At 37.0% G+C, this 14,043-nt stretch overlaps 1 protein-coding gene across 1 annotated transcript; it reads left to right on the top strand.

Moving 5' to 3' along the window:
* Positions 1-6,717: 6,717 nt before the first annotated feature.
* Positions 6,718-13,109, top strand: LOC132050264 (uncharacterized). The gene is made up of 8 exons (XM_059441435.1): positions 6,718-6,916; positions 9,331-9,543; positions 9,650-9,841; positions 9,920-10,122; positions 10,299-10,377; positions 11,842-11,980; positions 12,804-12,893; positions 12,984-13,109. The coding sequence occupies exons 1-8, from the start codon at positions 6,812-6,814 to the stop codon at positions 13,061-13,063; spliced, it is 1,101 nt and encodes a 366-aa protein (XP_059297418.1). The 5' UTR covers positions 6,718-6,811; the 3' UTR covers positions 13,064-13,109.
* Positions 13,110-14,043: the final 934 nt, after the last annotated feature.

Genomic DNA, 14,043 nt, shown 5'->3' with positions numbered 1-14,043 from the left:
TGTATACCTAGTTTGATATGGTGGATTGAGTACAGTTATAGCAGCCTCGTCGGCTTGCTCAGTTGTATATATATGTTTAGGGTGTGTGTGCCTAGCTCAGATAAGATAGCCAGTGTTTAAGTATATTCAGATTGTGGCCTTGCCGGTTTGTTGGTATTGTTTGTGTGCAGGTAGGCCCTATCAGCCTAAGTTGAAGGTTACCGCTCCAGAGTTACAGATTCAGAGTGGTTCGCTCAGGCCCAGTATGGCACCGAGTGCCGACCACGCCTCTCTAGATTTGTTGCTTGACAAATTTAGTATCAGAGCAGGTCTGTCCTAGGGATGTCTACAAGCCGTGTCTAGTAGAGTCTTGTTTATGGGTGTGTTGCGCATAAAGACACTTATAAACAAGAGGATACAGGGCATTTAGGATGGTTATCTTTCTTTCTTGTCCTAGATCGTGCTATAGAGCATAGTCATAGGAAATGAAATTCTTAATCCTGACCTTTGTTTGTTTTATATTCAGGAGATGGCTTCTACGGAAAAGACTACAGATAATCCAAGAGAGGGAGCAAGTTACTCTATTGAGACATATCCTTCTAAGGTGATGTCTTTTGTCGAGACAGATCCGTCTGAATTGCGGGATGAGTTACCACGTCGAGAGGTTCCAACCCCGATGGTATTAGACGAGCCAGGAGAAGGAAGATCTCCAGTACTACCAGTTTCCTTTATGGACCCAGTTGAGCGAGAGGTAAGGAGGGAAGCACAAGTGTTCACTAGATCAGTTGATCCCCAGGCCCCTTATTGTAATAGGGCACCCGAGGGTGTGCGGTCCTCTAAGAAATTGAGAAATATAAGATCTTGGGAGTCAGTTAACCAAGACTCACTAGCGTTTACAGAACAAGAACCACGGTTGTGGTCAGACTGTGAGTGTCGAAATAGTGGGTACTTTCGTAGGATTCTCGAGCGGTGATAGACAGCAGGTAGGAGGACAACAGGTTCGGGGACTTCAGCCGCCTATGTTAGATCAGTATGTGCCGGATCAGTATGTGCCGGATCAGGGCTCCAGCTTAGGGCCATGACAAGATTCACTTGCATTGGGAACCCAGGATTATGGAAGGTATATTTATCGTTTTGGAAAAAAATATCTGTATATACATGAGTGTAATCTTGAAATGCCATATGTTACATTATAAAGATAGCCTTTAAAGCACTATAGATAAGGCCCAAAATAAGGAAGAGAGAGTAAAGTTAGAAAGAGAAACTTAGGTGGGATTCTCAATCGGATAATAGTAAAAAACCGTGTTTATGTTTGGTTTGGTTAGCAACCTTAGAGATGCTTGATTGATAAGGCAACGGTGTGATGAGATGGAAGTTGTATTTCTTTACATGAAAGGTATGGGAAGGATATGTATATGTTTTAGTACGATACTTAAGTTGCATTCATACGAATGGTCTACGAGCAAAAAGGTAAAACACAAATGATAGAGTAGGAAAAGAGTGTAAATTATAAGGATTGCGCTGCTTAATGTCTATGATGATATGATATGAAATTGCAAGATCCGTACGAGGATAGTTATATTGTTTTGAGCATCAATAGGATCATAAATGTTTAGAAGAGGCGGAAGGACGGCGTATGATACTAAAAAAGTTATATATTGACGGATGTTTTCTTACCCATAATTCAATATCGACAAAGATGTCATGAAGATATATGAGTATGTGGATATTAGTATCATAAACTGTCACATAGGAACGTACAAGGTGAAGGGTAAGACTAAGATGCGGAAAATATCCTCTAGATAGTTTTACGACTTTAAGATCATCAAGTAAGTAATGCAAGATTAAGTAATTAATGGAGAAAGCAAGAGATGCTTGGCGAAAACCATTTAAAATAGTATAAGGAGCGAAAAGTCGTGAAACATAGAAGTGGAATCTGAGAAGGATAGGAGGTGAATGAGTTCGAGCCTACAAGTAATGTAAGTTACGTTCTTCATTATCGATGAACTAGTAATCTGAAGGAGACCTACCATAAGGTCACATGATTACATGATTATATAATGGAGAGACATCAACTCAGGATAGACTTTATTAAGGAGGAATGTTGTACAAGCTACTATTACGGTGATGAATGAGTTGATGAGTAGAAGGAAGAAAATGATTAATGGAAAGAGGATGGGGGGAGATTCATAAAGGTCCCTTTGACAAAAGGCTAAGCCCGTGGGTATGCCGCAGGACATAATCCTCTATGTGCATGTGCAGCTCAGTAAATTGTCTCAGAAGATGAAAGGTTACCCTTAGATCAATCATGAGCGGCCAAGAATATGGACCTACAGAAAACCGAAAGACGAGTAAATCTTTTTAAAAAAATATAAATACTGGATCATTTCCCTAAGGGGGGAAGATAAGATGATAAAGTACCAGGTCAGAAGTGTACCTTGTTTAACAATGAAAAGATAGAGGAATCGTGACAGAAAGGGATTAGAAACCATCTTAAAGCGTGATGCATGAGTATAACAATAAGAAAAAGGAACAAATTGACGACGGACGCAGTCAAACACTTTATACACGGGAATGTTAAATGGAATGATGGGCAAAAGTTGGGAGGTATAGTTCCATAGGAAAATCTGCTTGAGATTATAAGGTGAAGGCAATGATAGGTCAATTAACGAAGAAATAGAGAAGGATTAATTACGATAGCAGTCGGAGTTAAAGACAGACTATGATAATATCTAATGGTGTAGTTACTCTGAATTAGTCATACTGCTATGAAGTCGCAATGTCGAGGATAGTCGGGATAGAAGCAATGACAAAGGAATAGTGTAACTTTTCGAGGAAAGCCTAAAAGGGAGAAACCATTCAAGTTAGTAACATCAACGTCGACATTGAGGATAAGATTTGGAATTGACAATAAGAGAAGGACGGAAGTAGATAGAGTTAGTATAAAAGTAAGCTGGTATACGACGACAGTTCTTTTATATCCGGAATAACCACGACGAAATATAACAATAGGTATGATAACATAGAGGTTGAGGCCAATGGACGATGTCTAGAACTTCAGGTATAAGGAATCCAGAATATAAGGAATTGGGGTTGAATTGCGGGCGAAATGAAATAAAATAGGCTGGAATGATTTTCGCTAATTCACAAATGTCATAATGAAAATCTGACCTATCTAAACCTAAAAACAAATCTGGTTTCAATTTCTGAAGATAACCAAACGAGATATGTCCGAGCCTTATATGCCATAACCACACATGTCTCGTTCTTTCTCAACCCCATATGTCCGGAATGCATGACTGAATTTCTTCTCTCCACCTTTAGTCAATTTCAGAAAGTAAAGATTGCGTCTCTCAACACCATAACCAAGAGTCCTCCGAGTCAGAATGTCCTGAAAGATATAAAAAAGAGGCCAAAAGGTCACAGTGCAATTGAGAGAGGAGGTAACCTGGCTAACAGATAGAAGATTGTGATCTAGAGCAGGTACAACTAAAATGATGTCAAGTTTTAAAGTATCTTTTAAGAGAATTGCTCCTTCTCCTATAACAGGAGAAGTACCTCCATTAGCGGTATAAATAAAGGGTTCAGAAGATGGTTTTAATGATTGTAGTTTGTCTTGGTCTGTGGTTATGTGATCAGATGCTCCGCTATCATTAATCCAGGTACTATTCGTAGAAGGTGCAGTAACATTAACATTATTACTACCAGTAATACCTGACTGTGTCATATTGACACAAGGTTGTATTTTACCATCATTGTTTGGCTGACTAGTTCCCGATGTAGTCGTGGCTACAGTTCTGCCCGGAATGACTTTACGTGGTTTTTTCGAGAAATCCCACCAATCCGGATAGCCAATGATCTCATAGCATCGTTGTTTTGAGTGTCTTAATTCACCACAATGGCTACAAATAAGATTATTAGGCTTACCAGATGGCTGATTTGTTCGACCTTTAACAAGACTGCTACGATGGACAGCCATGGCAGAACTCTCCTGAATCGGCCTAGCACTGCCCATAGTTTGCCTCTATTGAGCTTCTCTTCGGACATAAGCATATGTAACTTTTAGATCAAGTTTTGGATACTTTCTTAAAATCTCACCACGAACTTGATCAAAGTCTGCATCAAGTCCATTGAGCAATATATGAACTCACAGCCTTGCCATCATAGAATGTATCTGAAGAATACCCTCAACCAATTCATCCTGCGTATTTGTTCGATGATCAATTTCCTGAAAAATTTCAACCAATTCGTTATAGTGCACAGACAAGGGCCTCCCGTTCTGCATAGTGGTGAAGGAATTCTGATTTAGTTCAAACAGTCGGGTCTAATCCAAACTATCATAGAATGTTTTGGCAACAACTTCCCAAATTTCCTTTGCCGACCGTTGCACCAAGGTGGGACTCATCGAGTTAATCAGCCAGCTCTTAACCTTATGATTATCCGTAATCCATGTTGCATAACCAGAGTCAGTTTGTTCGGGTTTCTTTGCTTCTCCAATAAGGTAGCCAACCTTGTTTCGAGCTCCGATAGGCATCTCCGTTAATTGAAACCATAATGAGAAATTCGTTTCGTCAAGGACAACTCCTGTTGGCAAGGTCGAGTTGTCTTGTTGAACTATAATTGAGGTAGGGTTTGTTATGGTTGAGTTCGTAGGGTTTGTGGTTATGCCGGAGGAAGGTGTAAGATCATCCATGTTGGAAAAAGAGAACGAGATTAGGGCTTCGAGTTAATGGACCAGATTGCTCTTGCTACCATGTAGAATTAGGTACAGAGAAAATTGTTCGTACTTCTATTCATTTCATAACAAAGGTATGTATACACACAATTATTACTTCGGCTACAAGTATAATTAGAGAAATACATGTTTACATAATAACCCTAATGTCAACAATATGTGTTTTCAGTTGGGTATATACAAAGTTGTAGCATATTACTGATTTCACCATTGTTGGGGTTGTAGAAGGAAGAAGAGAGGGCAGAAGAAGAAAAACAAGAAAGAAGCAAGACAAGAAGAATGATGGACTTGTTTCTTTGCTTGCTTAGAATTGGGCTTGTTTCATGCTCAGAAGCTTAAAATTGATATAGAAGGAGCCTCAGGTGATTTACTGCTAACAGAGGAAAACAAAAATGGAGGAACAATAACATTAAGGGTCTTCTGATTTTGAATATGTCTGTGTTTTCCTTATTGGTGTTATTTGCCATGTTGGCAGCGAGTGATATACGCTCACTTTAGTTTGTTTGGAGCTGCAAACTATATGTCTAATTGACACTCTTTGGCTAGACTTTAGGTGTTCAATAGGAAGAAGACTACGTTCAGGTGTCTAAGTGTAAAATTCGGATAAGTTTAAGGGTCGCGTATGTATTTAGCCTATATATAAAATACATTTATAACAGATTGAGTGTTATTGCAAACGATTAAAATATTCTTTGGAGCTTATATGTCACTTCTGAAATAGTTTGGTGAAAATTAGAGTTGATTTTTGTTGTAATTTCATATTGAAACTCGAAGAGGAAAAAAGAACAATAGTATATGAATTTGATATGTCCGGGCGTATGTTATTAATATGCCCAATGTACTGTGACCTACAAAATATATACAACAATATGTTATAGATATCAATTGTATACTTAGCGGATTATATGTTTTTATCAGAATATATATGTTTTATAAATAACTACAAGTACTTCTGAAGAAATAAACTAATTCGCTAAAGCCAATAATTTCACCCCTAATTTTCTACTATCTAAAAAAAAAAAAAATCCTACTATCTCTGAATAAAAGTCCTATGAAGAACCCAAAAAGTACTTCGACAGGGCCTACAACTCCATGGATACTAACTAGTAAAAGATCCAAAATGGAAGGGGTTCATTTGCAATTTTTCCCTATTTTATGTTGGTCTTTAATTTTTGTCCCTCATAATAAATATTCTCTCGGTTTCAATTTGTTTGTCTGGTTTTAACTTGACACAAAATTTAAAAAAGTAAAATCGATTTTTAAATCTTGTGGTGTTAAATTAAAAATACGTAGGATGTACTAAAATGTCATTTAATCTTATGGTCTTAAACATGTGATGTAGAAAATTGAAATTAAAAAATTACCAAAAAAAGAAAGAGATATTATTTTTTAAACAGACTAAAAAGTAAAGTAAGATATAACAAATTGAAACAAAGAGAGTAATTCTTTTGGGCATAAATTTATATTATCACATCGTAATATCTCACCAGTTATGCTCGCGCTTTAAAGAACTTATACCCCACTTGATATAAATCATTTTTTTTGTGCGGATTGGCCATCAAAGGTATTGGTCTTTAATTTTCCCCCCTCAAATTAGTGGTCTTTAATTTTTGTCCTTCTCCTAATACCCTGAGGTTCTGGATTCGAATCCCAGCTCATTAAAAAACAAAAAGAAATTTCGCAAGGTAGAAGTTTGTAGCAAAGTTAGGCCTTAAGGCAGAGGTTTGCAAAATTCCAACTAAGTAAAAAAAAAAAATGTCTGAGGCAGGCAAAACTCTACCTTAAGGTAGAGTTTGAAACTTTTTCTTGCGAATTCAAATTTTATCTTATAATTTTTTTTAAAAATTTTTGACTAAGCAGGCGTATGAATCCAAAATCAAGTGATTTTTAGCGAAGGATTAAAGAACACCAATTTGAGGGACCAGTGCCTTTGAAGGATAATCATGCAAATGACCCAACACAAAAGAGGGCCAAAAGTGCAAATGGATTGGGCTAGAAGCCCAATATATTAACAAAGTCTTGGAATTGTCCTCCCGGAGCCTGAAGTGTGAAGTCTGACCGGTGTTTAGAACTCCGTTTTGAGTTGGGGCAATAAGAATGGCGTTATGGATGGAAGCTGGTTCAGAACCAAAAACAGAGAAAGAATTAGCTGACCTTGATGCTATCTCTGCTCTCAAAGAATCTACCGCTCTTGAACTTAAGGTATTATTATTTAGTACTTGCTAGTATCTTTTGCCCCCTTTTTTGTTACATGGGCTGTGTATATCTTGCTAGTTGCTATTTTGGTAAGTGCACCAGTAAGGGTAAGTTCTGCGCACATCCTGATCCTACCCTCCTCGGACCCCACTTGTGAGATTACACTGGGTATGTTGTTATGTTATGTTACTTACTATACTGTACTTTGACAACTCTAGTTCATTTTTATTCTGTTCATGCAGTGATGCAGTCCTATAAAGTAGTACAACTTGTACCTGATTGGTTAGTTACTTTGTTACTATTACTCTGCCTGATGAAACACTTGGTCCCAATGTAATGCGTTACACAGTAGTCTTTCTAGAAAGATATGGTATATAAAGTTTGTTTCTTTTGAGCTTTGAAGTCATGAACTTGGTACAAAAATCTTTAGGGTGTGTTTGGTACGAGGGAATATGCTATAAAGTACAACTTGTTGCCAGTTTGGTTAGTTACTTTGTTCTTATTAATGCCTGATGAAACATTTGGTCCGAATGTAATGGGTTCTGCATTACCCTTTCTACAAGTATGGTACATAAAGGGTGTGTTTCGTATGAAGAAAAATGTTTTCCCTAGAAGATGTTTTCTTGAAAAACAGGCGGGTTTCTTACTTATTTAAAAGTGTTCAGTAAGTAAGCAATAATATATTATCCCAAAAGCATCTATATGTGACTTAGCAGAAGTGCAGAACACTCTGAAATCGGGGTGGGGTGTGATGGTGAAGGGGTGGGGGTAGGGGGGGTTGGGTGAGTGGGGAGGAGACCATTAACTTCAAATATCACTTATGAAACTTGTTTTCCTTACTTTTCTCAGGGAAGTCATTTCCTCATATTTAAGGAACTTGTTTTCCTAGAAAAAAATGTTTATTTTGACCGAAAATTGGTTCCACAAAATGTTTTACTCCATACCAAACACTCCCAAAGTCTATTCCTTTTGAGCTTTGAAGTCATGAACTTGATACAAGAATCTCTAGTCATGAAAGATTCGCCTGGGAAGCAGAAATGAAGCAAGCTTCTCCATCCATCCTTTTACTTATTTTTTTTTTTAAAAAAGGCAAGAACTGAGGCAAACTTCAACTGGGTTGTTTAGGGAGGCATACCTTGGGAGAGATAATGTAGTTGTGACTGAAAATATTTTCCTAAAAGATGTTTAGCTCGGTGAAACCATTTTCTGGTGTATGATTACCTTAAAATGTTGAAAATATTTTCCGTCAGCAAGTCATTTTTAGTTACAAAAACTCCTACTGTTACTACCTTTGTTTCAACCAACATTTATGAATTGTTATCAACTTTAAATTTTCACCAATATCTCCAAAAGACAGTCCCTCACTTCGTATGATCATCATATATACCTATTTTATACCCAACTAAACTCTGAAATGATTGACCTAAATAGTTTTTAGCGGAAATTTATGCTATGGGAAATATTTTCCTCAATGCCAAGTGCACCATCAGACCTAGCATTTTGTTAGGATAATCTCACCTAGTAGCCACTCCCGTTCCATGATTACTGGAAATCAACTGAATTTACAGCAAACTTGAATTAAATGAGTTTGAAAAATCAACCGTGCTTTGGAGAAGAGGATCCTGAGGTTTGTGGACCTTAGCTGCATCCAAGTGTTTCTTTTCTTATCTTTGTATTAAGAGAAACAAGAAGAAAAAAAACTACTAAAAGAAAAGAGAAGAGTAGACAGGAGGCAAAAAGAAGAGCTTTATCATTTCACCTGTTAAATAATTTAAAAAAAAAGAAAAAGAGCTTTATCATTTCGTCTAGTATAGTAAGAAGAAGTGAATCAGTACCATTTGATATTAATGAACGTAGTACACACTATTTCCTTGATACAGATGGAGTCATGAAAAGTAGTTGCATTTCTTTCTATGGTCAGAGGAAAAATCTTAGATTTTGCAGAGTACTTTTTTGTTGCCTCATATCAATATAACCTTTGAGTTACTCTCTCGTTTCCCTTTTCTTTCCTTTTTTGATAATGGCGGTGTCCTAACAAGCTTGGGCGCACCTCGACTATTCCCACTCCTGTCATTTCCCTTTCTTTTCTTTTCTGTTGTCTCTTAATTTTTCAAATTCGACAAACTATGACATTCCTATACGTGTCCTTTTTTCTGGTTTCTCAGTTCAAATATGATCTGTGTCTATGACTATCATGTGTTAATCTGGAAGCATTATTATGGTAGAAATGTTATGACCAATATCCTCCTTGGAAAGCTATATGCACTTCATCACAACTGTTATTTTCATCCTTTTGGACCCTTTGCACTGTGCTGTCTACCTTTCCTATCTTTGTGCTTTCCTTGATTATAGGGGGTGCAGCACCATTGTCGCCCAAAATATCATGACAAAACGAAAACTTTGTTGTCCTTACATTGCAGGAAAATGGCAACGAATATGTCAAGATGGGCAAGAAGCATTATTCGGATGCTATTGATTGCTATACCAGGGCAATAAATCAGAATGCTTTAAGTGATGCTGAGCAGTCAATTCTCTATTCAAACAGAGCTCATGTCAATCTTCTCTTGGGAAATTATAGACGTGCACTCCAGGATGCAGAAGACGCAACCAAATTAAATCCAAGTAATGTTAAGGTATGATTTTTTTACTATGCATCATGTGTCGTATTACGGGCCGCAGTTTCCTGCAAGTGCTGCATGTTCTTGGAGTATGTGACATCTATTTTTACTTTATTCATAGGCTCTTTATAGAGCAGCAAAAGCATCATTTTCCCTGAATCTGTTGGCTGAAGCAAAAGGGCTCTGCGAGAAAGGTCTTCAGCACTCGTCATCTAATGAAGAACTGAAGAAGCTTGCTAAGCAGATTGATATACAAAAATCAGAAAAGGAACGGCGTGATGCTGAAGTGTCTAAAGCAGTATCTTCTGCTAAGGTCTAAAACTATATTTTTTTCTGCATACAGCAATTCTTCATTCTGGGAGCTTCTCACCACTTAATGTGAACTAGACAGGCCCTTGTTTCTGCATTCGAGAGTAGAGGATTGAAGATTGGGAAGCCCATGTATCAAGAACTCACTGGACTGAAAAAGCCAACATTAGACAGAAGTAATATTCTTCATTGGCCCGTTCTTCTTCTGTATCCAGAGGTTATGTCCAGCGACTTCATAGAGGAGTTCTGTGAGACTGACATGTTTTCAGCGCATCTTGATATGATATCCTTTGCTATACACCCTATATATAGATACCAAAACAACAAACATGAATTGTTAAACCAAATGTGGTTCCCTCTGCTTTAACACCAGCTTGACTGATCATTCTTATGGAACTAAAGCAAATTATTGTTTTTTCCATTATTATGAAGGATTTTGGTCATCCTTAGCTTCCACACATGTTTTCAGAAGGTTGTCCACCTCTGCCATGGGATAAAGAAAATGCTTACACTCGTGATGCTATTGAGTTGTATTATGAGGTATATAATGTTACATCATCTCTTGTTGCAAAAACTTTCTTACTTAGTCTATTTTTTCATGTCATTCAGAGAATCATCCAAATGCATAGTCCAAATGTAAACATCTACAATGAAGTCTAATTAAAAAAGATGCTCACATTGTTGTCAATTGAACGTTTTGTGGTTTTACTTCACGAAATTGATAGGATTGGAATTTAACTTTTCCATATTTGAAGTTTGAATGTCAATTGAATAAATATGTGTAGGTACAACTTGCTTTTTGGTTCCGCATGATCTTATTGTCAAATTAAAATTAGGAAGCCTAAAGGTGCATCCTCCTTGAACTTTTTGATCTGTTCTACTTCATGAAGGAAAGGCAAGCCTTGTCAAAATTTCTTTTACGAAATTGGGCATATAGCCACCACATTCAGTTGGGACTGAAGGAACTTTAGATTTATAGTAGTGCTATGTAGGAGGTTGGGGCACCAGCCCGTTTGGGACTTGAAATATTTCATCAGGGTAGCATGATTAGTTTAACGAACTGCCTATTTACTCCATTTGTGCCCCCAGAAGATGGAGAAACCAGGATTTGTGTTGTTTATGCTGTTGTCCATCGTTAAGTAGTCTTTGATTCTCCATCTAATTGGAAAATATTCTATGAGAGATCATTTTCTTACCTTTATGTTCACACGATTTGCAAGAAATGTTGCATATCACAAAGCTGCCATTTTAGCTAGCTGTTTGGCTTTGTTATTCTGCGCTTGCTTTTTGGGGGATACTGGTCAACTAGGTGATTAACTTCACTGACCTCATGATTGTCTCCTGGGAGTAATTACATAGGTTCGCCATTTTTCTATTGACTTTTATTTTTTGAGAATAATTGTTCTATGGACGTTGTAGTCCATATAATTTTGTGATTGTGCATATCATCTGCTTGAGTTATTGGGATAAAGATTGGGTTCTAGATTTAATATTCATCCTTCATCAAAAGTACTTCATCCTTCATCCATTCTTCATCAAAAATATTTCATCCTTTACTCATTTGTTCTACCCTTAGTTTAGATTGTCTGACTAGCTGTAGATCATTAAGGTAGTTTGTTATGGTTGGTATAGTCCCTATGGATACATCTGTCGAGCCTCCTAACTCTAGTTATCGCGTAGTGGACGGGTGAGGCCAAGAATAATCCAGTATTTTTTTTTTTTTTTTGATGACATGGGAACCCGCAGCCGCTACCCTTCGGGTGCGCACAGGGTAAACCCAGCTCTTATAATCCAGTATTTTTCTATATCTGTTTGACTCGAATTCTTCATGCCATGTGATTTTGTTGGAAACTCTTGTAGTTGATTAGAGGGATTTGCTATAGTGTGTACATGAGGGATCATCTGTTATCTTCCAGTTAATATGCTCTTAATGCTTTCCTGTTTTAGTGGCACCAGTTATGTGGCTGTAATATGCTTCTCTGTTCTGAACTTGTGATTGAGCAGGCTTGTGCTGGTGTCTGTTTATCCAAGCGAGATATTCTTCGCTATCTGTTGGAAGGAACAGCTGCTTCTCATGTAGAAGACTTTGGTGATGAGGAGAGTGGTTCTGCTCAGAGTTTAACCAAGGCTAACATTTCACAAGGTATACTTCCCCATCTCTATATTTCGACAGATGAGAATTTGAGGAAGCTCCTCTTTCAAGATTATTGCAATCTCTAGTAGATTTGCTGCCTAGTGTCAGAAACAAGAGATCCATTGTGCATTTGTACCAATTCAAAACACAGGACAGAATATAATGTGTGCTTGTGTTAGGTGGTCTAAGAAAGGGGTTTCCGTGGTTAGGTTCAGCCTTTCTTTTTCCAAAATATTTAAACTTATTTCAAACCTCACAGTCGTCTCCGCTTTTCTTCAGCATGGGTTTGCAACTTTTTATTCTTACAAATTGGTGATTTGCATTCCATTGCTAACTTTATATGTCTATTATATCCTCCTATAAACCTGAAGGAACTAGGATGTTTCACTTATTAGCTAAACAATGACATACTTTTCAGCGGGTATATATTACAGTCTTGGCTCAAATGTACATGTTTGAGTGTTTCTGCTGTACTAGCTTTTAACCCTATGTTGCTCGGACTCTTCAAAAGTGTCAACGGGTGCGTATCGGATACTCCAAAAGTACTGCATTTTTGGAGAATCCGACACAGGTGCGGCAACTTTTTTAAAGAGTCCGAGCAACAAAGTTTTAACCTTAATCTAGTGGCAGATATCAGTGTTGGTTCAAATGTGCCTCTTCTGTTCTGTGAAAAATATGGTGCATCTCGATGTACGTAGCTAGTTTTTTTTTCTTTTTTTTTCTCCCTTCTGCCTTGGTTCAATGTTAATGACCTCGTTCAATCTTTATTTGAGCCTTCCCTATGTTTATGGACTAATTCTGTTCTTGTTTTTTCTTCACTCATTCTTTCCAGCGGATGCTGCTAGATGGGTCAAAATTAATGAGAAGAGAACACTTTATAACGTTCTAAAGGAACCAAGTTGTGTAGTTCCCGGGATTCCTGGTATGAGATTATTTCCTAGGATGTATTTACACTCCATGTAGTTCCATCACATCATCTAATGTAAGATAATTTTCTTGTCTCCTGCTGTAGTGTTTTGGGTTGTCTCACGGAACTCCAGCTTCTATAAAGACTTCAAATCTGGAAATTGGTCCCCTCCAGAACTGGCATGAATTTGTGGTGGAGTTGCAAGTCCCTATTGACATGCAAGTGCCCTGGTGTTCAATTTTGTCCGTGGACAGAGAGTTAGGGTTCTTGCTCATATTTGTAAACTAGCAGCTGTGCGAATCTTTTAAGGCAGTTGTTTGTGGGTGTAAAATTATGTGAGGGTTATCGAAAAAAAAAATATTATGGGAGAAAGAGAGAGTAGTTGTGATCATGTAGAAGACTAGACTGTAAAATTTTGTCTGGGTTGGCTAGAATTGGATATTGAATATATCAATATATCAAATGAATATCATTGCTCCTTGGTCTTTACTAATTATTGATTTGACAAATGTTACTCCCTCCTTTTCATAATCAGTGGTGTTTTTAATTTAGGCATACCCCTTGAAAAACCGCTCACTCTTAGCAAATGAGTATTTTAGCTAACTTACCCTTAATCAATGCCTTGAAAAAGTAGTTTTTTAATAGTTTTTTAGTTATGTCAAACTCTACTTATTTAAATAAGGGTAAAATTGGAAGAAAAGAATTAAATTGTTTTTTTGATTTTGTCAAACACCACTAATTTTGCAACAATATGAAGGGGTAAAAATACCACTTAATTTAAACGGAGGGAGTAACAAACTTTTAAGTTGGGACAAAATTGGCGCATGTAAATTATTTGAACTTGATGCCTTTCTAATACACCTTAATCTAATAGTCGATAAATTTATAACTTCGACTAAACAATAATTTTCATGTCCTGATTTGGGACCAACAATGATAAATTTGTTCATTTGCTAATCAATAAGATAAATATTGGCTAAGTTTATAAGCACTCTTGGCATATCTCTTGCTAAACATAAAAAGTACTTATAAGCTTAAATTAGTCAAAAATCATAGAAAAGAGTGTTTGGTTAAATTTATATGCTGGTCATACTAGTATAAAATTATGTTTTGGCTTTTTTTCTAGACGTTTGGTAAACACCAAAAGTAATTATAAGCTAAAATG

Source organism: Lycium ferocissimum, chromosome 1, assembly GCF_029784015.1.
Source record: "Lycium ferocissimum isolate CSIRO_LF1 chromosome 1, AGI_CSIRO_Lferr_CH_V1, whole genome shotgun sequence".
NCBI classification, from domain to species: Eukaryota; Viridiplantae; Streptophyta; class Magnoliopsida; order Solanales; family Solanaceae; genus Lycium; species Lycium ferocissimum.
The sequence above is the reverse complement of the archived record's forward strand: the minus strand, read 5'-3'. Positions and strand labels throughout refer to the sequence as shown.

What these genes read in the sequence shown, in the direction of transcription:
- LOC132050264 (XM_059441435.1), top strand. Translation starts at nt 6,812, where the DNA reads ATGGCGTTATGGATGGAAGCTGGTTCAGAACCAAAAACAGAGAAAGAA. An exon ending in TCAGCGCATCTTGATATGAT is followed by an intron (nt 10,123 to 10,298) that starts ATCCTTTGCTAT and finishes GCTTCCACACAT; the next exon opens with GTTTTCAGAAGGTTGTCCAC. An exon ending in TGTAGTTCCCGGGATTCCTG is followed by an intron (nt 12,894 to 12,983) that starts GTATGAGATTAT and finishes CTCCTGCTGTAG; the next exon opens with TGTTTTGGGTTGTCTCACGG.